The 27,685-nt window shown below is 43.7% G+C and overlaps 1 protein-coding gene across 1 annotated transcript; it reads left to right on the top strand.

Annotated features, from left to right (window-relative positions):
- The first annotated feature begins 23,301 nt into the window (after positions 1 to 23,301).
- LOC138361143 (uncharacterized) lies at positions 23,302 to 26,994 on the top strand. The gene has a single exon (XM_069320592.1). The coding sequence runs from the start codon at positions 23,302 to 23,304 to the stop codon at positions 26,992 to 26,994; it is 3,693 nt and encodes a 1,230-aa protein (XP_069176693.1).
- Positions 26,995 to 27,685: the final 691 nt, after the last annotated feature.

Genomic DNA, 27,685 nt, shown 5'->3' on the forward strand with positions numbered 1-27,685 from the left:
TGATCAGGAACATAATGATTACAAATACCTGTTACTCAGATCACAACTTAATTGAAGTTATGACAACCATGGGGAGTAGACCTTCAAAACCAGTCCAGATTCCCGGTGGAGGAGATTTCAGCAAATTCAACTTCAATAATAAACAGATAAACTGGGAGCAAATAAACCAGGACTTCACAGAAATAAACTGGGAAGAACAGCTAGAAAATGCAAACCTGAACCAGTGCCTGGAAAAAATAAGCTCAGTAGCACTAGAAATATGTTCAAACCGCATACCCCTAAGAAAAAAAGGAAGAGATGCAGATTGGAACGGGAACGTCGTTCCCTATATAGACGAAGAAAACGAATCGCGGAACAACTTGAGAGTCGCACCCTATCTCAAGAACGGCGAAGAAGGTTAGGTAAAGAAATAGAAACAATTGAACGCAAGCTACAAGAATCATACAAAACCCAGGAAAGGCAAAGAGAGGAAAAGGCCATCAGTGAAATAGAGAGAAATCCGAAATATTTTTTTCTCCTATGCAAAATCAAGATCAAAAACCACATCTAGTATCGGGCCCCTGCGAAAGGGAGATGGAACTTTCACCGATGACAACAAAGAAATGAGCGAGCTACTGAGGAAGCAGTACGACTCTGTTTTCAGTGAGCCATTAAACGCACTAAAGATTGATAACCCAAATGAATTTTTCATGGATATGATACCAACATCAAATCATATATCAGACGCCACCCTATCCCCACTGGATTTTGAAGAAGCCATAAATAGTATGCCTATGCACTCTGCACCAGGCCCGGATTCTTGGAACTCCATATTCATCAAGAACTGTAAACAAACACTATCGCAGGCCCTCCACATTCTGTGGAGACAAAGCCTAGATACTGGCGTTATTCCTGATATACTAAAAACAGCAGAGATAGCACCACTTCATAAAGGAGGAAATAAGGCAGAGGCAAAAAATTACAGACCGATAGCACTAACATCGCACATTATAAAAAATTTTGAGAGAGTGCTAAGAAGTAAGATCACAAAATACATGGAATTACAGCATCTCCATAACCCCGGACAACATGGTTTCAGAACAGGGCGCTCTTGCCTGTCGCAGTTGCTAGACCACTGATATGGCATTAGATGCTATGGAAGACAAACAAAACGCTGATGTAATTTACACAGATTTCGCAAAAGCTTTTGATAAATGTGACCATGGCGTTATTGCACATAAAATGCGTTCAAAAGGAATTACCGGAAAAATAGGCAGATGGATCTACAATTTCCTGACCAACAGAACCCAATGTGTAATAGTCAACAAAATAAAATCCAGCCCATCAACCGTGAAGAGCTCAGTTCCCCAGGGTACTGTGCTTGCTCCAGTACTTTTTCTCATCCTCATATCGGACATAGACAAGAAAACAACCTATAGCACTGTATCATCCTTTGCAGATGACACTAGGATCTTCATGAGAGTAGGCAACATAGAGGACACGGCAAACCTCCAGTCAGATGTAGATCAGGTCTTTCTATGGGCTACAGAAAATAATATGGTGTTTAACGAAGATAAGTTCCAGCTCATGCGCTATGGAAAAGATGAAAATATAAAAACTGAAACCACGTACAAAACTCAGGCAAATCATAACATAGAACGTAAAGGCAATGTAAAGGATCTGGTTTTACTCATGTCGGAAGACCTTACCTTTAAAGAACACAATAAAGTAGCCGTCACAACTGCAAGAAAAATGACAGGTTGGATAACAAGAACTTTTCACACTAGAGATGCTATACCGATGATGACACTTTTCAAAACGCTTGTGCTCTCTAGAGTGGAGTACTGCTGCACAATGACAGCCCCTTTCAAAGCTGGAGAAATTGCTGACCTGGAGAGCGTGCAGAGATCCTTTACTGCTATAATCCACTCAGTAAAACACCTAAACAATTGGGACCGACTAAAGAGCCTAAATCTGTGCTCCCTTGAGCGCAGGCGGGAGAGATACATAATAATTTACACGTGGAAAATATTAGAGGGGCTGGTCCCAAACCTGCATACAGAAATAACATCACATGAGACCAGAAGACATGCAGGATGTGCAGAATACCCCCGTTAAAAAGCGGAGGTGCATCAGGTACTCTGAGAGAGAATTCTATCAACATCAGAGGCCCGAGACTGTTCAACTCGCTTCCGCTACACATAAGGGGCATAACTGGCAATCCCCTCACAGTGTTCAAGAGAGAACTGGATAAGCACCTCCAAAGGATATCTGATCAACCAGGCTGTGACTCATATGTCAGGCTGCGAGCAGCAGCGTCCAACAGCCTGGTTGATCAGTCCAGCAACCAGGAGTCCTGGTCGACGACCGGGCCGCGGGGACGCTAAGCCCCGGAAGCACCTCAAGGTAACCTCAAGGTATCATTATACTTGGCCTTACTATTCCGTTCAACCAGTAAACTATACAAACTGCTAATTGAAGCTGCTCTGACCGCACGGCCTCTATCTTTGTTTACTGGTGATCTATATTACAAATCAGCGGCAGTCCTGGTGTGGTGTTCTTCTTTTCAACACCCGAGATTCTCCTGGAAAAAAGATTCTTCTAGCATGTTTACACCATCACAAGAAAATCACCTGAACTCACCTTTGGTTATGCCAGATAATATATCTTAAGCTGGTGACTGGAAACCAGAACCACGAGCTTAGTCTTACATATTCCCGAAGCTAATGCACCAAGCCTTAGTTCTATACTACATGAAGGTAAGAGCCAAATTGAGTTAGGGCCTCTATTAATAGTGAATCACATTAATTTTAGTATGATAGCCATTGGATACTGGTAGATATAGCCATTCCAGTCATATTTTTTATTTTGTAGCAATTATATTCGAGCTGGACTTTATTCTACGTTTTACCGTCGTTATTTTTTCCTTTGGTAGCCCTGGGGGATGTGTAATGCTCGATTAAAGTTATAATTCTCGGTCAGACTTTAACCTGGCTGTGGTGAAGGATAGGTAACTATAAAGGTGTACCAGCTTTATATATTCCTTTTATGTTCCAGATGTTCGGTTGTTACCATCGCGGAACAGGGAACTAACTTGATTGAAAAGTTTTTCCTATAAAAAGAATTATCGTATTTTAAGTCTTACTCAATTATGAAATTTGGTATAATATTTTCTTTTAAGAGGCATATTTATTATATTAATAGATATAATTTTTATTGGAAGGCTAGTCGAATGCGACCCCTTAATAGTTTTTGTATTAACACAATTTGGTACATCTGCATTTGTGCAGCTACCCTAGACAATATAAACGGAAGTATAGGGTGTTAAAAAGATGTTACGTGATGCTAAAAATTCCCATCACACAGGATGGTTTGTCATACAAAAGCATGTTATAAGTAATCTGCACTGGCAAACTCTTGGTGCATTATGAGGATATCCTCAAGAATTCGAGAGTGAGTAAAGTAATTACAAAGTTCCAGGTACCTCATACCAATGAGTCTGATAACTGGGCATTCCAGAGATTGCACCTGGAGTGCTGAGGATTGGGAGATCCGTCAGCTGCAGCCACCTGCCACAGGTAACGGTAACTCAACCTGATCCTGGTAACCACTGTGTCGCACAGTCTGGTGGACGTTTGTGCTGCCCATAAATATAGGTTTCAGATCTGAACAAATCATACCTTTTTATATTAGGGCTTTCAGGTCGTTGGGAGTCAGTAATTTTTTTCCTATCAGACCTGAGTGTCTGGAACAATAGTTTTGACAGCAGAGATGGGGATACCTAGGTCTAATTCAACTTTATCTTTGTTACACGCTAATTTGGCTGCAATGTCTGTCTCATTATGATGGATTATATTTATGTGTGATGGTATCCATACAAATGAGATTCGAAACCCTTTACTCTGTGCAGCAATTAGGTCATTTACAATTGCTAGTATGAGATTGTTTCTGTCGATCTTCCAGCAGAAGTTTTCGATTGCTTGAAAAGCAGACTTTGAATCATAAAATATTATTGCTCCTATGTTTCTTAATGTTCTGGTAGCTAGTTGTAGTGCCGCTAGTTTTGTTTGTGTGGGGGTCAGCCAGTTGTTTAACCTGACACCGATAGTCTGTGTGCAAATATCATTTCTATAGAACCTATATGCTACTGCAGTCCGTCCAGTAGAAGATTGTACACAGTACTCGTGAGATCTTAAATGTTCTATGGAGGAGGCAATTCTTTCAAGTGTGATAGCTTTAAGAAGAGCAAGATTCTCATTACCTTTCTTGGTGACGGGTGTGTATGATATTTGAATGGTGGGGTACAGATAAAGAGGAATATCAGAGACAGGTAGATTGCACTTAAACGGAATGTTGAGTTTGATAGATTATAGGCAATTTTACTCAGCCATATGTCATAAAAGGAGTGAATTTGTATGTTGGCACCAGACAATAGGGTGTTTACAACACTGAATAATTTGTCTCTGAGCAATGCAGGAGATGTAGGGTCTCTCGTGACTTTAGGGTAAAAGGTAGTGTTGACTTGCATGATTCTCTCTAGTATGGTTGGAAGCTTCAGTTCGTCCCTCATGTTGATGATTCTTGTGCATCTTGGGGCATCAAGAATTATCCTCATGGCTTCATTCTGTACTACTTCAAGTTTGTCCAACACGGAGGCGGGGAAGTTAATTAGGTGCAAGGCATGATAATCAACTAGAGATCTAACAAATACCATATAGAATAATCTAGCATATTTATTATTGATACAAATATTCTTACCAGTAAGTGTTTTCAGTGGAGTAAGTCTTTCTTTTAACCTACGATGTAGATCGTTTACAATGTCACTGTTAATACCAACTCCAAGGTATTTGTGCTGCCAACGCGTTTCAATATTCTGGTTGTTGACCTTGAAAGTTAGAGGGACACGAATTTTCTCATGGGGATGGAGAGCTCTGGATTTAGTTATATAGATAACAAGATCACATATAATGCTTTTCACAGCAAGTGAATCAAGTAGAACTTGCAGTCTGGTTTGAGTATTTGCAACAATGAATATGTCATCAGCATAACAGATGATGGCTTCGTCAGGTAGTGTGGGAATATCAATTGTTAATTTATGTATCAGAACAGTGTTGGGCTAAGCACTCCACCCTGGGGAGTACCCAACTCAAAGAGTGCACAATGTTTACTTTTGACCCCCTTGGAAAGGACTGAGGCGGTTCTATTACTCAGGTAATATCAGCAGTCCTGAGCCATATCAGCAGTCTTCCCTTATCTCCAAACGAAGAAAAAAAGACACCTCCTGAAGACAGACTATCTCTACCTGAATGAAGAAGCACCGCTACTGCCGCCTTTCTGACCCGCCTCCCAGCCTAGTCAGATGTTGGGTTGTTTTCAGCATTGACCAAAGACACGCAGCTGGGTCAAAGCCATGACACTTTCTCTTCAACTTCAGTTTTTCCTCTCACCGACTTCACTTCAGCTGTCCCCATTTCAAGGCTCGCCCCATGGGCATCTTCTCCTGTATTATTGGATTGGATTATTTTAATATTATTTCTGTTTGCTGTATCAAAAGCAGTTTGGAGGTCAAGCCATGACACTTTCTCTTCAACTTCAGCTTTTCCTCTCACCGACTTCTCTTCAGCTGTCCCCATTTCAAGGCTCGCCCCATGGGCATCTTCTCCTGTATATTGGATTGGATTATTTTAATATTATTTCTGTTTGCTGTATCAAAAGCAGTTTGAAGGGCAATAATGAGGCCTGAGAGCATGGCCCCTCTGTAATAAAATATTCATCAAAGCTAGTTTGTGTACTTCTTCCAAGAAAGAAATCATTCACGCTAGGAGCAAGGTGGGGCCTAATTCGAAACATTAGTCTGTCGAGTATAATCTTCTCAAGAACTTTACACTTGCACGATGTCAGAGAGATGGGTCTGAATTTTTGTGAATTAGGCACTTGGGTATGGGTATTATGAGTCCCTGTGTCCAGCGGTCAGGTAAGACACCCTGCCTTAGACTTTGATTAAACAATTCTAGCAAAGGGCTGTTTGGCAACTCAGCAAGTATTCTCATGGTTTTGTATGTTATGCCATCCTCTCCAGGAGAGGTATATCTTGAGGTTATCTTGAGATGATTTTGGGGCTTTAGTGTCCCCACGGCCCGGTCCTCGATCAGGCCTCCACCCCCAAGAAGCAGCCCGTGACAGCTGACTAACTCCCAGGTACCTCTTTAGTGCTAGGTAACAGGGACAACAGAGTGAAACTATGCCCATTGTTTCTCGCCGGCGCCCGGGATCGAACCCGAGACCACAGGATCACACCTTACTTTAGTAAGGAGGTAGCCTTACTTTTCTTGAGTGCATTTTTTATTTCAGCGGTGGTTATATCATAGTTATCATCTGGCCCTATTTCACTACAGGCAATTTCAATATTGAAGTTACGATTTATTTTGGTACTAGCCAGACGGTGTTGTACATCTTGGGGCAGACTGCTTATACTGGCAGTGCTTGCATATTGTTGAAGCAGCATGTCGGCATAGTCTACAGGGTGAATGGTTATCAAGTTGACGACTTCTAGGATGAGAAATCCTTTTAATTAATTTTATTCCACATTTGGGATGAGGATGCAAAACTGTCCACAGTGCTGGTTATACGCCTTGCAAAAACTGTCCTCAGTGCTGGTTATACATCTGTTCCTTTAGCTCTCTAAACTCTCGGCTGGCATTAAGAAATGTGTTGAGGGTGTCAGCTTTTTATGTGTTTTATACTGCTCAGCTTAAGTGAGAACTCTGTCATGCAGGGGCTTAAGACGTGAGTCAGTGAACCACCTCAATCCCTTCCACGCTGTTTTGGTCTTGTGGATTTTACAATATTGTCATAAAAATCGGTAACTTCAGTGACCAGGTCCTCATAGGTCCTCGCTTCAGTGACCAAGTCCTCATAGGTCCTCACTTCAGTGACCAGGTCCTCATAGGTCCTCACTTCAGTGACCAGGTCCTCATAGGTCCTCACTTCAGTGACCAGGTCTTCACTTCAGTAACCAGGCCCAGCAATGATGGTAGTAAAACAGTAGGAGTTATACCATTCAGAAATGCAGTATTTGAAGTGCATGTGTAAATTTTCAGGGATATTGATTATTTCTCTTTCAGAAATTTGGGGTTTGACATTATTTATGGTGTATGAACTAGGGATGGCAAAATGATCACTAACTAATTCGTGAACAATTGATCCATTGACAGCATTATCGATGAGACCGTGACCAGTGACATAATCAAGTCTACAACCTCTGGGGTGTGTGACGTTAGATGAGTTAAAGTTGCATACTGACATGTTATTGTCTCAAAGATATTTAACAAAAGCCTAACCATTTATATTTGTTTTGGTGTCATTCAAGCTAGAGTGTCAGGTTACCTTGAGATTACCTGATGTCTGGCATTAAAATCATCCATCTCAATGGTTTGAGGGCTGCTGGTGATTTTTGGAAGACAAGCTTCGACCATTTGATCGCACCTTACATATACATTAAATAAGTTAATAAAGCTGGTTGCTGTAATAGTCTGAAACTGCTGATAATATGAATTGTCACTTCTGTGGTTTTTAACAGGTTTTCCTTCTAGATTACTTTTAACATACGTTAAGATATAGACATCATGTGAACCAACATGTGAGAATACTACATAATCTGAGAATTTGGGTGGAGTTCTGTTTTTTGTACTTGCAGTGTATAGTTCCTGCAGGCACAGTACATCAGTGTTGTTGGCACCAGCGTACATCATTAGATCAAACAGCCGCCTGCGCACGCTTCTCACATTCCACGTGAGAAATTTTTGTGATTCTGTCGTGAATAATATTGTTCATGAACTTGACGAAGAGAAGTATTTACAAGGCTCACAAGTTGCAGACTATTGCTTACAAGTGACAATTTTTCGGGGTCAATAATATTAAAGAGATCTCTCATTTGTGTAATGGCCAGTTGGTTGTCTTCACCTTTCCTAGCTTTATAAGCATGTCTGTGAGACTATTCTCCGTGGTATATAATATTGATGCTATTAACTGGAGATAGTGAAGACACTAACGCCAGATGTAGTGAATGGTTAAATGCACAACTGGAGATGGTGATGACACTAGCGCCAGATGTACAAGTGACCTCAGTCAGAAAGGACGGCACTAGCAACAAATAAATGCTGTAATGACAGCATATTATTGTAAGACTGCACAGGGAGGTATAGAACCGCTGCAAATTTCGACCTTCTATCTGCCATATTAAGAAAGATATTACTTTGTGCACACTTATGCACTCTCTGAGGATTTCTAAGGTCAAAATGGCGATTTTCTACTTCTATTAACTATGTGTAAGCTAACTCAGAGATGCAATCTCAGACAATGTCACATTCATCATGATTCATGGAGGTACAAGAGGTATTGTTTAGAATGAGTTCTTGAGTGCATTTTTTTATTACAGTTAAGACACATGGGTTTTCATTTGTTACACTCGCCACAGCGGTACTTTCAGCCCCAGATGAGGGGTCAATATTTACTTAAGAGGTATCAACACTTACATCACTTTAAGGTATTTCATTAGATACTTCGCCATTCACTTCACACCTCGGGCTAGCGAGAAGATCGATTGAACTCTGTTTCAGGTTGTCCATACACCTGAGTTCTTGGACAAAAAAGAAGTTGAGACTATTTTAAATTTCGCAGGTGTTTCTTGGATCTTATCGATGTTAATTTCCATTTTTCTCATGCGAGCTGATAGTTCCAACACCTCACTCTGCTGGCTGGCGTCAGACTTCCCAGTTAGGCCAGGAAAGGATGCCCAGCTGTTGGTGTCAGGAATGGTGAAGGGGTCATTCTGGGTTGCGAGTGGGCTGGTGTGGTGGTGGGATCATCCCAGGTGGTGGGGCGGCTGGTGTGGTGGTAGGATCATCCCAGGTGGTGGGGCGGCTGGTGTGGTGGTGGGATCATCCCAGGTGGTGGGGCGGCTGGTGTGGTGGTGGGATCATCCCAGGTGGTGGGGCGGCTGGTGTGGTGGTGGGATCATCCCAGGTGGTGGGGCGGCTGGTGTGGTGGTGGGATCATCCCAGGTGGTGGGGCGGCTGGTGTGGTGGTGGGATCATCCCAGGTGGTGGGGCGGCTGGTGTGGTGGTGGGATCATCCCAGGTGGTGGGGCGGCTGGTGTGGTGGTGGGATCATCCCAGGTGGTGGGGCGGCTGGTGTGGTGGTGGGATCATACCAGGTGGTGGGGCGGCTGGTGTGGTGGTGGATCATCCAGGTGGTGGGGCGGCTGGTGTGGTGGTGGGATCATCCAGGTGGTGGGGCGGCTGGTGTGGTGGTGGGATCATCCCAGGTGGTGGGGCGGCTGGTGTGGTGGTGGGATCATCCAGGTGGTGGGCGGCTGGTGTGGTGGTGGGATCATCCCAGGTGGTGGGGCGGCTGGTGTGGTGGTGGGTTGCCACACTGTGCTGTACGGAGGACGACGCCTGTCACAGTCCTTGTGCCAGGCGGTCACACCTTCCGTGAGCACCTGGAACACTTGTTCTTGTCGGTTGTGGTTGTAGTCTCATATGCCTCAAGAGCGTGGTCTTTATTAGGGCATTCTTTAGTTGGATGATTGGCTGCACATAAAACACAGGTGACTGGAGATCTAAAATGATTGGCTATGTGACCAAAGTGGTGACACTGGTAACACATGACAGCTGAGGATACCCAGGGTGTTATGTGACAGGCTGGTTGGTAGGGGCCTATAAAGTTGAAACGACTAGGGTACGGTGCTTCATTTTCCCAGACGATGACAATCTGTTTTAGTGACTTCCTCCCAGACTTGATTTGTCTTGCACTGTACACACCTGATAACTCTTTTGCACAGGAGATGTCAAGGTCAAGTGGTTAGAGACTGACACGGTATTCTTTGTACCTCCTAAAGATAGGCGTCGTCCTCCGTACAGCATAGTGTGGCGACCCACCACCACACCAGCCCGCAGGAAAGTCGGCGTTACTGAATGAGATGCCACCCACTTTACCTTGGAGTATGGCAGAGATGGCGTTTTCATGGAAACTGGCTACATAGATGTAAGGTGAGGCGTGTCTAGGGCGTATAAGGTGTATGGGGTCAACAAAAGCACGAGGGTGATCACGGTTCAAGCAAGAGTACCTCTTGTTACTGTTAACTTCAGGGGAAATGCCAGCCTTTCATATTTATCCCAGGTTGGTAGAGGAGGTTGTGTTCCACCCTATGTGGGGGTGGCATTGGTCATCTTGACAGCAGTGTTGGCTTTCATGGTCTTTCTCTCTTTGCGTAAGGTATTCTGGCTTTTGTGGATAACAAAAGCAGTTTGATTCTTCTTCATCACTTGAGCTGACGTCCTCGTCATTCTGGGATGTAATGGGACAGTGCTTGTTCATACTGTACTTCAACTTCATACGGGGTGGGGGCTGAAGTGGACGCATATTCGTCTGGAGCATTTTGAAGAATGGCAAAAGGGTCACTGTGGATGTCCCCAGCAGGCAGGGGAGTAGTAGCCATGATCACAAGAATCACAGCATGAAACGACAAGACACGTCAGCTTTTACCATAGAGTAGCACCTCAGGCTATGGCCCAGACCCAGAGCAACAACAGGTGCTGATCATAATGCAGAAACAAAATGTGTAATTCAAACACCATGAGGAGGCACAACTAGGAGGCGGGGAACAGATTTTGATTGTTGCCGCCGGAGGCGGCTAGATTATTGTGCACCCCATACCCATCTTGTGAGCGGTAGCGCAAAAAGCATTACAGAGGGCACAAAAGGTCTTTATCAGACCTCATCTTAGATTATTACATAAACAGTTTCATTTATCCTTCACACCTTATAGTTACAATGTCAGCTAGTTACAGAGAAAGTGCTATTTCAAGAGCTATACATTTACAGTAAGTCATTATACATTAATGGTAGATCTTATGGCTAATACATAATAGTTTGACCAATGGAGATAGTCAAAGGGTAGCTTCTCTTTATTATTAGTCTTCACAAGTCTACTTGTCTATTAGTCTACTTGTTTCTTCATCTAATATGTCGTTTAACTACTGGAAGCGAAATATGGATACAGTGCAAGGACTTCAGGTAATTTATCCATGGTAATAAGATAGGTTGCCATATCATAGAGAGTGAGCTTAGATCTATCTTTAAATGGCTCAACCTTACTACAATCCAAGATATAGTGTTCGAGTGTGTGTCCTTGTCTGTATCCACACACTTTGCACTTTACTTCATCTAGATCCCTATACAAGCCGAACTGCCAGAGATACTTGTAGCCAAGTCTTATACGAGCTGTGACAACATCTGTTAGTCTACTTACTTTGTTACTTGCCCCATACACATGTTTTACTTCACGCATTTCATTGTGATGAACAATGGACCTGTTAGTTCCAGTTTGCACAGTTCTACTTTCTTCAGATCCATCCAGGAGTTCTTGTCTAATGACACTTTTCAGGGACATATTTGATAACTCAAGATTCCGTTCAATACTGTCTTTATTTACTACAGCCTTAGCAAGGGCGTCAACTTTGTCATGTTTCTGCAGGCCAATGTGAGAAGGAATCCACAACATTTTTATATATACCCTCTTACTAAATATTCTTATATATCTACGTCTAGCTTCCAAGACAAGTACGTTATTACTTGATTGCAAACTGTTTATTGCTCGTAGTGAGGAAAGGGAATCGGAAATAATTAAGCTGTCTACTTCAGTGTTGTCAATAATTTCGAGTGCTACCAGTATTGCTACCAACTTGGCTTGCAATGTGGATGCCCAGTTACTAATTCGGATATTCCTTCGAATTGTGCTGCCATCTTGCTGATGAGCAATAACTGCACTTCCTGCCTTCCCTGTAGCTGTATTGAGTGATCCGTCAGTGTATATAGTCTGTACAATGTTGTTTTCAGCTTGTATATTGTGAATGTGTTCTATGGTGCTTAATTTAGCAGCAAGCTGAGCATGAGGGTTGTTTGTGATTAGTTTCTTGATGGGGCATGCAGGGTTCAGGATGTCAAAAGGTACAATCTGCCAGGGTGAAAGGAAGTGCTGTTCTCTTTCATCTGTATATACATCGTGCAGTCCCATCATTTTAATATGAGTGGCTGTTCTTTGAATCCATTTAGACTGTAATATTAGAATAGCAAAAATGATGTATTTAGCATATATAAGGTCTCTGATAGACTGATAGACCAAAGCTGGTGCATGATAGTCTATCAGAGACCTTATATACGCTAAATACATCATTCTTGCTATTCTAATATTAACACCATATTTCGGGCTGTACCCCACTACAGTTCTGAGAGCCTTGAGTCTGTCTCTACATTGTTGATGTAACTTATTGACTGCAGTTGAGGTACAAGGGACAGACACACCAAGGTATTTGAAAGAAGAGACATAGTCTATTGGTATGTTATCTATCTTAAATTTTCGTGGTCCACTTTTACGGTTGCCAATTTGTCTGTTAAATACCTTAGTTTTAGCGGTGTTCATTACAAGACCAAGGCTCTCACAAGCTGTATGTATACAATTTAAGACTGTTTGCATTTCGCGGTGGGTTTTAGTATGCACAAGGATGTCATCTGCATAGTTGATAGTGATGTTTGCCGGACTAGTTGGGATTGATTTTAGTAAAGCATTAATTAGAACATTAAACAAGGTAGGACTAAGTACTCCTCCTTGTGGGGTGCCTAGTTGCATTACTTTAGTTTCACTCTTGTAGCCTTGGAACAGTGCAGAGGACTTCCGGTTGGTAAGATAGCCCCGTATACATTGTAATAAATGTCCCCCTATATCCATTCTCGCTAATTCATACATAATCACTTCCCTATTAGCAATATCAAAGGCATTTTTTAAATCAAGAAATGTTGTGTAATTGTGCCTATTATCTCCATGAACAGTAAGAAAGGTTGTGATACAGTTGTGTACACTTTTACCATGTGTGAAACCATTGATATCAGGTGACATGTGCTCTTTAACTCTATACAATAATCTATTAAGCACCATTATCTCAAAGGTTTTGCACATGCAACTGGTCAGTGAGATGGGACGGAAAGCATCAGGTTGGCCAGGCTTTGGTATAGGTACTGTAAGACTGGTGGTCCATGATACTGGCAACTGCCCAGTGACATAACTGGCATTAAACAATTCTAATAATGGGTTACCGGGTACACGCAGTAGGAGTCTTAGAATATCATAGGTGATACCGTCCTCACCAGGAGCAGTGCCCCTGGAGAGGGCTGCATCCAATTCATAATCTGTATATGGAACATCACATTCATCATGTTGCTTGCTCAACATGAAATTTATGAGAGAATTTCTGTCTGTGGATCTCTCCTGCAATTTCTCCCTAGTGCTAGCTGGTAACATTCCAAGGCTGGAAACCTGAGCCAAATTTGCAATTAACTGACTGGCTTTCTGTAACGGGTTTGGGTGTGAAACTTGTCTACTATTTTTACCAATAATTTTGTTTATGCCTTTCCCGGCTTTGCCCAGGGGAGAATGCAGGTTAAGTCCACTAACAAATCCCTCCAATTCGTTTTGTCTCAGTTCAATGATTCTCTCCCTTGCCGCTGCAAGCGCGGCCTGAAACAGTTTTAACATTTGAGGAGTTCTAAGGCTCTTGTATGCTTTACTTGTCTGTCTAGCAATTGATTTAAGCTCTTTCAGTTTAGCATCATCATAGTACTGGTTGTGTCTGACCTGTTTACCAGTACTTCTTTTTGTTTTGCGTGACTCACTATTTTTGATGGCCTCATAGGTTTTTTTTATAAGGTCATCATAAAACTGTTGTACATTCTCAGGATCATAATTGTTATACCAATGTTCTATGCTGTCTATAAAGAATGATGAGGTATTGTTGGAGTAGATGAGGTGTTGTTGAAGGAGATGAGGTGTTGTTGAAGGAGGTGAGGTATTGTTGAAGGAGGTGAGGTATTGTCGAAGAAGATGAGGTTGTCAGGGGACATATTTTCCCTGCTCTCTCGTGCACTGAATTGAGTACGAAATTGCACAGTGCACCAGTGATGTGCACCGTGATTCAACTTTCTGTATATAACTTTTCCACAGTCGTGTTGGGTGTCGTTGGACAGCCCATGACATTTGCTAGCCATCGATTTGTCATTCTGATCGCTGTATCAGGTCTGTGAAGGAAATTACAGGAGGGAGTTGATTTCAGGGGATTTTTGTACAAGTCAAGTGTAGAGAGGGAGGTATGGGGGGTTAACGGCCGTAGACCACCCCCCCCTATCACGTGTCCACCTCGTGTGTGAGTGGGGGTGGCGTCATGGAGCAGGTGCGCGATTGGCTGAGGGCCTGGGCCTCAGAAATGCTGAACCGTGATTGGCCAAGACGCTGAGGGGTACTGCATGGTACCCCAGGCATGGTATTGGCGGGAAACGACATTCTTACCTTGGACGTTGCACCCAGTCGACTTATTTTCCGTGCTAGGCCAAGCATCGGGAAATATCCGCCTGCAACGTTGCTAAAGTCACGCCAACATCTTGCTATCTTTCCGTGTACCGTGCGTAAGAATCCGGTAAGCGGAGAGAGGCCTGTATCGAGCCGTGTGAACTTGTCATCTAGCCGCGTAATTGTGGGACGCCATCTTAGACGAACTGGACTGAGAGTGAGGCGTTAATTATCGGGCTATAAAAGCGACATCCGCCGTCGATCGTATCTGTGCTTGAAGATACTGCTGTGAGACGTGCTAGAAAGGGTTTCAGTGAGAGAGAGAAACCTTAAATGTTATAATTCTGAGGAACAGTGAAGGACTCCATCTCGTGTACCGTCGTAACACCGTGTACCGTCGTATCCTCGGGTACCGTGCCAAGTGGAAGGGCGTGGTACCGCATCCCTGCTGTTGTGTGCAACCCTGGCTCGCCTGAGCCGGTGTATCTGCGCCATCCTGGTCTCTGTGTGTGTGTAGAGCTAACACCCCGTGGTCTGGGACCCTGTGCTCCACCTTGACCACGTGTAGGAAGTGAGGACGCCTACGTCATCATCCAGCAGCAGCAGTGGGAGTGTGATTGACGTGTATGTGTGAGTGAAAGAGGGGCCCCACATCATTAATGTAAGTACACTGTTTCCGTTTGGGTAATAAAACTCTGAAGCTGGGTTCGCCCCCAGTGTTCCGTCTGTCCTCTGTCCCTGTGACCACCTGGGGAGGTGAATGGGAATTGGAGACGTGTGAGTCTACCCTGGTTGTCATCAAGTTGAGCATTGGGCCCAACTGTGATTTATGACGTGTGTGAAGACACCTAGTGACACATTCAGAGGTAAAGTGAGTTATTTACTTCCATGTAAATTTTCTATGTGTCGTGTATGTATTCGCTGTAATTTGATTCCCTTTTTCAGCAGTGAAAAGTGGTAACAGGGAGATTTCCCTTGGTTATATATTTTACTGTTGTGTTGTGGTAAAGTGTGAATTATTGGTGTATAATTTACTGGGGGAAGTCATTTACAAGTCTTGCCGCGAGTGGCAAGGGTGAACTGTGTTGTACTGTGATGTACTGTGTTGTACCGTGTGTAAACCGTAGACAAGTTTGACCTTGGTGGAAGGCGTTGTGTACTGTGAAGGATTCCGTGAGAATTAAAGTCAGTTAACGTCACCGGGGGTCACGATTTACTTAACGAGGTCACTTGTTCGTTGAACATTGTTGTGATTAACGTAGGGACGTGTAAAGGCAACTGTCACAGTGAAGTTCACGCAGTGGAGGAATTGTCAAGTAAAGACTAACGTAGTGTTAACGAGTTAACGAGCTGTCGTTAATTGAGTAATTAACGTAAGGGGTTGACGGTCTGTATGATCGGAGTCAATTGCGCTGTAATTAGCTGTTGTAATTCGTTGGACTGATCAGCTCTGTCTGTGGACAGAGTGATTAAGCACTCGTAGCTAATTAAAGATAATTAGTAATCGCCACTTAGTGAATTCACCAGGTGTTGATGTTATTGTTTACACGGAGTATTGGAACATTGTGTGTGGTACAGTAGTCTACCCTCGTTAAGGTAATCTTGTCGTAAGACCGGAAGTGAACTGTCAGTTGAGAGACAGTAGGCTTTATCAATACTCGTCTGAATTAATAGGCTGTTGTATTCAGTAATTAATTGGGAATTACTCACCGAATGCTTGACTTTTGTTACGTACTCCTAGCAGAATACGTATATAAATTTAAAATAACATTTTTTGTTCTATTATATCATTGCCTGTATATGTACACACATTGTGTTTTTGTACATTATCGTGTGGTGTGGCAGCGTCAGTGGAGACAGGAGCGCGGTTGCTTTGCACACGTCTATTACCTGTTTGATTCGGGAAAGCTGGACCTGTTCAGTTGGGAGTTCCAGATGTCACTTTTATTTAGTTTAGGTAATTGTTTATTTTCTGCAATTAAACAGGTGGCATTATACTTATATATTTTGTAAGTAACTATTATCTGTAATTTGCAGTCTTATGTGTTTTGAGAACAAGTGGTTGTTCAATTAGTTTTAAATACTAAAAAGTCCTTAGTTTCCATCCCTCATCCTGGGATGAGGCAGACGGGAGGTGAGAATTTGGGTAGCGACAGAGCGAGAGTTCAGTAGCTTCGGGGGACCAGGAAGAGTAACATGTGGGAGATAAGTCTGTTACTTCTTGTTGTGCCATATTTTATTATACTATATTAGGAGAAGGACAATACCTTTTGTTTGTTGTATAAGTTAACTTGACCATCTGTGTTTTTATATTATACTGTCTTGAATATATATCTATATAATATTTTGTATCTATTCTTCAGTCCTAAAGGAAGATTTTTATTTATGTGCTCATTACTTATCAAGGGGTTATACTGGTGACCCGCTCTTGAGAACAGCAGTTTTCTCGTATCCCTAGACGTAATTAAAGCGTGGCTGCTGTAGGGTCACGAGCCGTAACGAACGATAGGTAACAAAGAGTTATGGGGGCCTGTGCCGGGAAATATTGTTCCCACTTAACCTTAATTATGCTAATCTAACCTTGCCTTCCTAGGTACCAGTGTGTTAAGTGTCTGTGTGTTTCTTAAGAATATTCCATGTGCCAAGCAAGCCTACCTGTGTGTCAAGTAACAACGTTTCACGATTTTGAGGTAAGTCATCCTATATATTTTGTTTGTGCAGTGAGGCCAAGCGAATTTTCAGTGTGGTGACAATTTTACAGTGAAGTGTGGTGCAGTGCCATTGTTTTAATTATTGTTGTGAATCAAGTGCCAAGTGTTAGTAACGATGGAGGACAAAGTTGCAGCGTTGGTGGCTCACCCAGACTTTGAAGGGATTCAGAGCCTGAAAAAGACTGAGTTAATACAAATGGCAAATCAGTTGGATTTGACCGCCAACAATAGAATGGTTAAAGCCCAAATATTGAAAGTCATTGTGACACATTTTGTTGAGAACGGAGAGTTAGAGGAAGAAATTCTAGAGGAGTTAAGAGAGGAGTCGAGTGATCAGATGACGTTAAAGCGTCTTGAGTTAGAAGCGCTAATAGCCAATTCTCAGCTTGAAGCTCAAAAAGAACAGAGAATATTAGAACTTGAAGCTCAAAAAGAACAGAAAATATTAGAGGCTGAAGCTCGTCAAAGAGAGATTGAAGCTCAACAGCAACAGCAAATATTAGAGGCTGAAGCTCGTCAAAGAGAGATTGAAGCTCAACAGCAACAGCAAATATTAGAGGCTGAAGCTCAGCAAAGGGAGCTTGAGACTAGACGTTTAGAAATTGAGGCACAGTTGCAAATAGAAGCCACAAAAAAGCAACAATTAGAGATTCAACAACAAATGGCTGACACTAACTTAAGGCTTGAAACACAGCGTATGGCAGCTGGGCATGGAAATACTAGTAATGTTTCAATAAATAGTGATAATAATCCCATCAGGACGCATAAGTATATAGAGTTGCCCAAGTTCAATGAGGAGGATCCTGAGGTTTTCTTTGCCCATTTTTATAAAATTGCCATCAGTATGAACTGGCCAAGGGATCAGTGGGTAGCCATTATGCAGTCTCAATTTAAGGGGCGTAGTCAGGAGGTTTTTACATCCCTACCTGACGCTCATAGTTTTGATTATGAATTTGTAAAGAAAAGCATCTTAAATGCGTATCAGTTAAATCCAGAGGCACACAGGCAAAAGTTTAGAAACCTAAGGAGGATAAGTGATCAGACAATAGCAGATTTTACTCGTCAGAAGACGAATTTTTGCAACAGATGGTTAAAGTCACTTTCAGTCACTGACTTTGATGCTCTAAAGAATCTTCTTATAATGGAAGAAGTATTGTCATGTCTCCCAGACCAGTTGTCTACTTTTATGGCAGAACAAAAGAATGTAACAGACATTTATGAGCTGTCAAAGCTCGCGGATGAGCATGAGTTGTTGACTAAGGCCCAGTTTACGGCCACTTCACCTAAGTCTAGTCATAGAGTAAATTATAATGCTCACCGAACTCCTTATCAGAATCCATCCCGTCCTAGTGCTCTAGTTACTCCCATGAGCTCTTCTCTTACAAAACCTAACCCTGCTACTTCCTTGTCAGGAATGTCAAATAATAATAAGGTTATTTCTAAACCTACAGTTGGTTCTACCAGTGTGTCCACTGTAAGGTCCTGTTCCCATTGTAAGAGAAAAGGCCATGGAATTAATTCCTGTTTTATATTGCACCCTGAGTTACGACCAACTGGTCTCATTTATTGCAGAGGTGTGCAAAATACACTTACTAATAAACATGTAACTGTAAACCCCAATTGGGTGAAACAGTATTCACCATATATGTCTTCAGGTGAAGTTTTGTGTATTAATGGGAAGTGGAAGCCAGTGGTTATTCTTCGTGATACAGGTGCTTCCCAAACCATAATTTCATCCAGTATTCTTTCTGATGTTGAAAAGAGAGATACTGGAAAGTTTGTTGTTCTTCAGAGTGTTGCAGGATGTAAAACTGTACCTCTAATAGACATTAATTTCAGATCCACCATTACACCAAGTTTATGCACTGTGGGTGTTAGTACACAGTTGCCCATCCCAGGTGTGGATGTTATATTGGGTAATGATGTGGCCATAAATCATGTTGTGGGTGAGATTGATCCCCGTTTGTGTAAACAGCCAGTTGCAGACCATGTTTATTCTACCTGTGCTGAAGTTAGTTCTATGAATGAACCTGTTGTAGAAGATGGTTTTGTCCATTCTACCTGTGCTGATGTCAGTACTAATATAAATCCAGTTGTCAGTTCTAATGTTACTCAAGCATTTGTTCCAGTAACCAGTACCCCTTCAGTGGAGAAGTGGGATGTGGTTGTTCCAGATTCTTGTGTGGCCGATTTAGTTGTTGAGAGTAAGCCTGATACTATGACTCTGCTTTATTCCAATAAATTGGGAAAGGATGTCCATGTACCATTGTCTTGCCCGCTCACTACGAACGTTGTGCCAGGAGTTGAGAGAAACTTAAAAGCCACGACTCTGTATTCCAGCCAAGTGAATGGTTTAGGACAAGATGTCGGGTTGGCAGAAGTATTCCCGCTTACTCCAAGTTTCGAATCAGTTGTCGAGAGTAAGTCCGTTGTAGAGGCCCCGCCTCACCCTAGTCAAGGTGATATAATAGGGGAGGAGGTCAAACTACCTGTTACTTGCCCGCTCGTTTCAGATTCCCTTAATTTAAGTGCATTGAGTAGAACTGACCCTAAGATTTCAGAGAGAAGCAAGGATACAGTCTGTACTGTAGATCCAGTTTTGGAGAGTGTGGGAAAGCAGCCAGAGGATCAGCTTCTGTTGAGTAGATGGAGACCCATTGAGCCTCCCTCTTCAGTTGTCTGTGAGGATGTGACCCAGCTTGGTAGTGATATTATTGATTGTGAGCAGACAGTACTCCAAGCAGCTCCAGAAGTCATGGGAGGAAATTTTGGTAAAACAATTGAGAGTGGTAAAGTAGCATTTGGATCTAAGTTGCGGAGTTGTGATTCTTATTCTATGTGGAGTAAGTATTTCTCATTGTGTACATTGAGTCAGAGTGTGTGTAGGATGTTGAAATCTACTTTTATTCTGCAGGAGCCATTTTCTTGTGAAGTAATGGACTGTGGGACATCTTTGTCAAGCCTTGTGGTTGAGCAGAAAGAGTTTACTCAAGTAGGTTGTGCAACCAGTAGTTCTGAGGAAGTGGTGAGTTATACTAGAGCAGTGTCTCTATATTCAGATCCAGTTAAATTTGATGCACGAGTGATAAAAGTGTATGTTCCACTCAAGTGTGGTGTTGACTTTCAGAGTCATATTGGAGTTGATTTTCAGAGTCATATTGTGGGTGAAGGATTAAATCATACTGGGGAGCGGATGTTTGAGGCTCCAGGTGTGTATTTCAAGTTGGAGGATAAGGTTATCCTACCTAGTGTTAATCATTGTGAAGGGTTTCAGATTGTCCTTGGGCGTTTCCCAGGTAATCTGCTGTGCATTTTCAAGATGTTAAGACCCTTAAACCTCTTGGTTGATTGGTTGTCATCAGACGTAAATCACTTGGGAAGTGATGGTGAGGGTTATCAAGTTTTCGGTATGTTAGTCTTTTGGAAGACTAGACGGTTGATGAAAGTGTGTGTTGTGTTCAAGTTCACCATCAGGGGGTGTGAACTTGTCTTCGGAGTTCTGATTGAGATATGGTGCCTAGGCATAAGCCTGTTTTCTTTCACTGATCGTTATGACAGAGTTATGAGGCAATTGATTTCTGTGTTCCTTATGGATCAGCTGAGTCAGTTCGATCAGGTAGTCTTTGCACTTATCTTGGGTTGTATTTCTTGGTTTGAAGGTCAAAGGTTTGCTAAGTCGGTGTCTTGTGTTCCGGAAGGTTCTATGAATGGGAAAGTTTTATACATAATTGTGAGGTTTAATGCTAAATTCTCTAATTTTAGTATACATTGGGCGAGAGTATGTGTTCCACAGAGGATCAAGAGTGATGAAGGGCAGATGTCTGTGTCAGAGCATACCCAGGAGAAGTCCCAAAACTACTCAACATCCAGTCAGCTTCAATTAAGCAGTTCAGCTCCAGAAAAAGGGAGAAATGGAAAATGGAGTCTGTCTTGGAAAAATTCACCATGTGGAAAAGGGATCAGATGGAAATACGGAACTGATCTTGGAGAAATAGTAGAAACATATGAAAAGCTAAATTGCCATGATAACTGTGTGAAAGCAGCTACCTTTATTGACAATTCTATTCATGCTACTAATGATACTGTTGTAGATAGGAGTGTGAAATATGATCTGAAACAAAGTGAAATAAATGAGATAGTACCTTGGAGAGATAAATTTGCATACTCCAGTGACACATATGTAGAACATAGTCATAAGACTGAAATTTCTGAGTTTCCTGTAAGACTATATTTGGAGTGTTTTCATTTTTGTCCAGAAATGTGTTCTAATTACTTTTACATGTTTGGTGTAATTAATACCATAAATCTCAAGAGTCATACATTTTCCTTTGAAAAAAAGCCATTGATCTTCAATCTATTGCATTTTTTTTTCTTGGAGGTGGAAGTGTTATGTACTCCTAGCAGAATACGTATATAAATTTAAAATAACATTTTTTGTTCTATTATATCATTGCCTGTATATGTACACACATTGTGTTTTTGTACATTATCGTGTGGTGTGGCAGCGTCAGTGGAGACAGGAGCGCGGTTGCTTTGCACACGTCTATTACCTGTTTGATTCGGGAAAGCTGGACCTGTTCAGTTGGGAGTTCCAGATGTCACTTTTATTTAGTTTAGGTAATTGTTTATTTTCTGCAATTAAACAGGTGGCATTATACTTATATATTTTGTAAGTAACTATTATCTGTAATTTGCAGTCTTATGTGTTTTGAGAACAAGTGGTTGTTCAATTAGTTTTAAATACTAAAAAGTCCTTAGTTTCCATCCCTCATCCTGGGATGAGGCAGACGGGAGGTGAGAATTTGGGTAGCGACAGAGCGAGAGTTCAGTAGCTTCGGGGGACCAGGAAGAGTAACATGTGGGAGATAAGTCTGTTACTTCTTGTTGTGCCATATTTTATTATACTATATTAGGAGAAGGACAATACCTTTTGTTTGTTGTATAAGTTAACTTGACCATCTGTGTTTTTATATTATACTGTCTTGAATATATATCTATATAATATTTTGTATCTATTCTTCAGTCCTAAAGGAAGATTTTTATTTATGTGCTCATTACTTATCAAGGGGTTATACTGGTGACCCGCTCTTGAGAACAGCAGTTTTCTCGTATCCCTAGACGTAATTAAAGCGTGGCTGCTGTAGGGTCACGAGCCGTAACGAACGATAGGTAACAACTTTCAAGTTGATGTAATTAATTGACTTACGAGTTATTGATGCCATTTAAGTGTCGTTGAGACACGTGTGTGTTAACGTAATTGTTTAAATTCAATTAGAGTAACTTTTGTTTTGTTTGTCCTGTGAGACAAGTGTTAACGTAAGATTTTTTTTATAAGGGGTTATCATTCTTGGATTAACCGCCTTGTTACTTGGTATATCGTTGTGGGCAGCGAGCGCCAGTCAAGTTTTTGTGATTATAGTATTGGTCACCGTGAAGCCGTGACAATATTGATTGCAAGCTTGCATCACCAGTGGGCACCACTTTGTTCAGTTAGTGTCATTGTTCAGTCAGCGACGACGGGATAAGGAGACCGTGGGTCCATCAGGCTGTTGATTAGCTGTTCTTTAATGTGCCACTGGAGTGACAGTAAAGTAACGTAAATTCAATGTGTAGTAGTTTTAGTTCTTGTTTTGTGAATAAATTGTTTTGTTATAGAAACGGTCGTTTACGTCAAACCTTCCAATATTACTGCCCCACATTTCATGTTCTGCAACGCTTTGCCTGCTTATGTTCATATTAAGTCTGTATCTAAAGCTCGAGTCCATTGCACAGCACCACACTTCTATAAATAAGAGGTGAGAATCCGTCGACTACCCTTAATTAGTTTGTTAACTAGGAGGAGCCAGCACCTAAGTGACAGGTGTTACCCGTGTGGTTTTGCCTGGCGGTTTGCTCCCGCGGTCCTATGATCTTAGGCTTTAAGATTAAATATCTGCCACTGGCAGCTCTTGCTGTTTAGGGTCTGCCTCTCTTGCGAGGTAGTTGCGATTAACGTAACATCCATAGGACTCAATTTCTTTGATAACCTGTCAAGAAAATAAAAATCTCACAGTTCTGGCGCCCAACGTGGGGCTGTGTCACTTGGGTTCGAGCCCATGCACGGACTTTTGATCATTAAAGTAAAAAGTCTCAAATTGCAGAACATTGTGGAACAGTATTGTTGGGGGTGTGTTGTCACAGTTGTCACAAGTAGGTACACACACTTTCAGTATGTCTGTGGATTACAGGAAAGAGTACGTGTTTCTGTATGTGTCTGTCTATGGCAGGATGCCAGATGATGTGGGTAGTAAGACGGAGAGGGAATGCCGTCAATACGTGATGGGACACAGGGCCCGGGTGGAGGAGATATGCCAGGCATGGGGCGGTCAGGAGTTGCCAGCACTCCGTGACACTGGGGACACGTCAGAGAGAGAAGCGTCACCGGAAAGGCTTAATGCTAATTACGCTTCGGCGAACGAAACGCCGGCAAGTGATTTAGGGGATGAGGAAAATCCCCTAGTCGACTTTCGTGTAGTGGACGTGGTAGGAGGTGATAGAAGTAGTACGCCTCAGGATCTTAGTGGGAGGTCGCGCCCTCACCAAAGAATTCCAATAGAAACCTTCGTGGAAGGTAATGTTGCATCAGCAGGTAGGTTGATGCAGGAATCGCCGGCCAGAATGGGGACTGTACAACCCCAGGCGGGATTCACTTTAGACATGCTGCGAGAACAAGCTAGGTTAATGGGTCTCTCAGCAGAGGGGATGTCTAAGTTTGTGATGGAAATGTGGAATACCCATCAGGAGAGAGAGAACCAGTTGAAGATTGCAAGGTTGCAAGCCACAGCTGGGAAGGGAAGCCAGACCCAACCCACAGAGCCCGGCCCAGAGGGGCCAGTTGTTAAGATAAAAATGCCTAATCTTATAGCTTTCGATGAGCAAGTGGATTCAATGGATGCATACATTGACCGCTTCGAACGCAGAGCAACGGAAGGGAAGTGGAGTAGGTCAACTTGGGCCCAAGCGCTAGCTTCATTGTTGAAGGGAAGGGCATTAAGTATATACCAGGGTTTGGGAACTCCCATGTGCAACGATTATGATGCCCTGAAGCGAGCCTTAATGAAAGGCTATGGCATTTCGGCCGATGGAATGATAAGAGCATTCCGTCAGATCAGAGTACGTCAAGGGGAAACGTACCGGGCAATGTTGCAGAGGCTGCAGTCGAGCCTCAAGCGCTACCTGGAGTTGAACAACGCCGTCGTTCCGGAAGACAATACGTTGTTTGAACTGATGACTAGGGAACAGTTCTTGGAGGCAGTGGAACCTGCGCTCCGTGCTAAACTCAAGGAGAATGAGATAGTCTCTAATGAGGCTATGGCAGAATGTGCCGACAGGTGGGCTGAGGCACACAGACCTAGACAAGGAGGTTCATCTGAGAACCGACGTCATGACCAAGCCTCAGGGAGCGGGGCTAGGCCTAAAGAGAGTAAGTCTAGAGGAAGCCATAAGCCACCCAAGGTCAGTGGACCCCGCTGTTTTACTTGCGGCCAGCCAGGTCACAAGGCAGCACAGTGTAAGAAGGGCAAGCGTGCAGAAAAGGGGGGAACACACGCACAAATTGCTGGTCTGGGTGCCCACGAGGGAGGAGATCCTCTGGAGCACACCCTGGAGACAGCAAAAGGTTTAGTTAATGGTAAGTGGGCCGAGGTCTTTCGAGACAGGGGAGCTACTACTCACATGGTCCGAGAGAGCCTTGTCGAGCCTGGGAACGAGACAGGCAGAACAATTCATGTAAGATACCCTGATGGTAACCATAAAGACATGATCGAGGTATCGCTGATTGTTGACACACCATATGTAAAAGGTAAAATACGAGCGGTGAAATGCAAGGACGCTGTATACGGGTTGTTGTTGGGAAACGCCCCTGGAGTGTCAAATAGTAAGAGTCGGTCCTGTGGAAGTGACTCACAGAGAACGGGACCCACACCAGCTGGAGGTGACGTCACGCGCCAGTCAGCTGGTAGCCAAGCCATGGCTGCCTCCCCAGCTAAGGAACAGAGGCAGCAGGCGCAAGGAAAACGGGGAAAGTCTGCTCCTTTCCGCCAACAGAAAACGAGATCTAGGTCAAAGGGACCCGCGCGGTCCGCTCCAGCTGGTGGCCAAGTCAAGGTCGCCACCACCCAGCCCAAGGAACAGAGGCGGCAGGGTAAAGGAAGTAAGAAATCTTCAAAGAGGAATCGGGAGGGGACAGGGCTAGTTCCCCACCCAGTACACACTGCATTTATTGCAGGGGTGTCAGTCATCAGTGATGACAGCGAGGTCGGTCAGCCACGATTGTATAATCGCAAACAGAAAGAGACATACAAAGATGTAAGGATTAGCGATCGACTGACCTCAGAACAGAGTACGCAGGCCAGACAGCTGACTAAGGAGTTCAGTGGCGTACTCTCAGATGTGACCACGGTAGCTGATGTGGAAGGCTACCGAGTACCGCTAATGGAAAGACAGGCGGTACGCACCAAATCTTATCCTGTTCCCCATCACCTAGTTCCCCAGGTCAGGGCAGAACTGAAGGAGATGGAAAGAGAAGGTGTAATTGAGAAGTCTACTTCCCCCTATTCCAGCCCCATGGTGATAGTGAAGAAACCTGAGGGGGGAGTAAGGATTTGTCTGGACTTCAGGAAATTGAACTCGGACATAGAGTTCGATGCAGAACCCATGTTTAACCAGGATGAGATTTTCGCTAGGCTAGCGCCAAGCAAGTATTTTTCGAAGCTGGATCTGACGAAGGGATTCTGGCAGATCCCACTGCATCAAGACAGCAAGAGATGCACAGCTTTTATGACTAGTGAGGGGCTGTATCAATTTACTGTGCTTCCCTTTGGGCTGGTGAACGCCCCCGCAGTGTTCAATAGGACTATGAGGAAGGTCCTGGGGGGCATCGGAGGAGTGGAAGTATTTGTGGATGATGTACTTATCCACTCTACCACCTGGGAGGAGCATTTGCAACTGCTGAGGCAGGTATTCTCACGGTTGCAAGGAGTTGGCATGGTCGCCAAGCCTACCAAGTGTGAGGTGGGATGCGCCGAGGTCAAGTACCTGGGGCATGTGATCGGTGGAGGCTGTGCCAAGCCTCTACCTGATAAGATACAGAAGATACAGGATGCTGTACCACCCACCACCAAGACGCAAGTGAGGTCATTCCTTGGTCTGGTGGGTTACTACAGGAAGTTCATTCCAGACTTCGCCTCTGTAGCCTATCCCTTAACAGAGTTGACAAAGAAGGCTGCCCCTACTAAGGTCAACTGGACGGGAGAGGAAGGAGCTTCTTTTGCTTGCCTGAAAAAGAAGATGGTCGAGCAGCCTATCTTGAGGCTACCCGACGAAGATAAGGAATACATCCTCAGAACTGATGCTTCCAATACAGGAGTGGGAGCTGTACTCCTGCAGGAGCATGACGGCCTAGTGTGGCCGGTCGCCTACTACAGCCGGAAGTTGAGTGACGTAGAGCGTCGGTACTCGACGGTCGAGCGGGAACTGTTAGCAGCTGTGGTAGGCATTAAGAAGTTCTATCAGTATGTGTATGGAAGGCGGTTCACCTTCCAAGTAGACCATCAGCCTCTTAGCCACTTGGGTACATTGAAGAACGCTAATCCTAGGATTATGCGGTGGGCTCTATTCTTACAGCAGTTTAAGTTCAGGGTCGAGTACATCAAGGGGACCGATAATGTGGGTGCTGATTGGTTGAGTAGGTCGCACACGCCAGAGGAGCAGGTCAGTGACCCAGTGCTCAGTGAAGTAAGCGGTCTGCACTTAACAGATGAGGAACGTGATGATGCGTCATCAAGGTCGGAGGAGAGTGAAGATAGGGCCTCTCCGAGTAGTCCATCCCAGTGTGTTGCTAGTGTGTCCGGTATGACAGACTGAAGCCGGAGCCGCAGAGCTTGGGGTTCAGCCTAGCTTCGAGGCGTCGAGCCAGCTAGAGCCTGGCCCTGGATCCGAGCACCACTCTGCGCCTAAGTCAGGTAACACTACCCAGGACGAATCGGAGGAGTCACCCCAAGTCTCTCAGGGCGACGACGCATAGAAAACGGAGTCTCCACCCACCACTACCCAGCCGGAAGTGAGCTGTCAAGATGTGGGTGACAGCTCGTGCACAGTGCACCATCGAGCTGGTAAAATGGTGGGGTGTATTTCGCTTCCAGTGAAATAAACCCTTAGTGGGAGGTTGATGTCAGGGGACATATTTTCCCTGCTCTCTCGTGCACTGAATTGAGTACGAAATTGCACAGTGCACCAGTGATGTGCACCGTGATTCAACTTTCTGTATATAACTTTTCCACAGTCGTGTTGGGTGTCGTTGGACAGCCCATGACATTTGCTAGCCATCGATTTGTCATTCTGATCGCTGTATCAGGTCTGTGAAGGAAATTACAGGAGGGAGTTGATTTCAGGGGATTTTTGTACAAGTCAAGTGTAGATAGGGAGGTATGGGGGGTTAACGGCCGTAGACCACCCCCCCTATCACGTGTCCACCTCGTGTGTGAGTGGGGGTAGCGTCATGGAGCAGGTGCGCGATTGGCTGAGGGCCTGGGCCTCAGAAATGCTGAACCGTGAT

Source organism: Procambarus clarkii, unplaced genomic scaffold, assembly GCF_040958095.1.
Source record: "Procambarus clarkii isolate CNS0578487 unplaced genomic scaffold, FALCON_Pclarkii_2.0 HiC_scaffold_204, whole genome shotgun sequence".
Lineage (NCBI taxonomy): Eukaryota > Metazoa > Arthropoda > Malacostraca > Decapoda > Cambaridae > Procambarus > Procambarus clarkii.

What these genes read in the sequence shown, in the direction of transcription:
- LOC138361143 (XM_069320592.1), top strand. Translation starts at nt 23,302, where the DNA reads ATGTCTGTGGATTACAGGAAAGAGTACGTGTTTCTGTATGTGTCTGTC.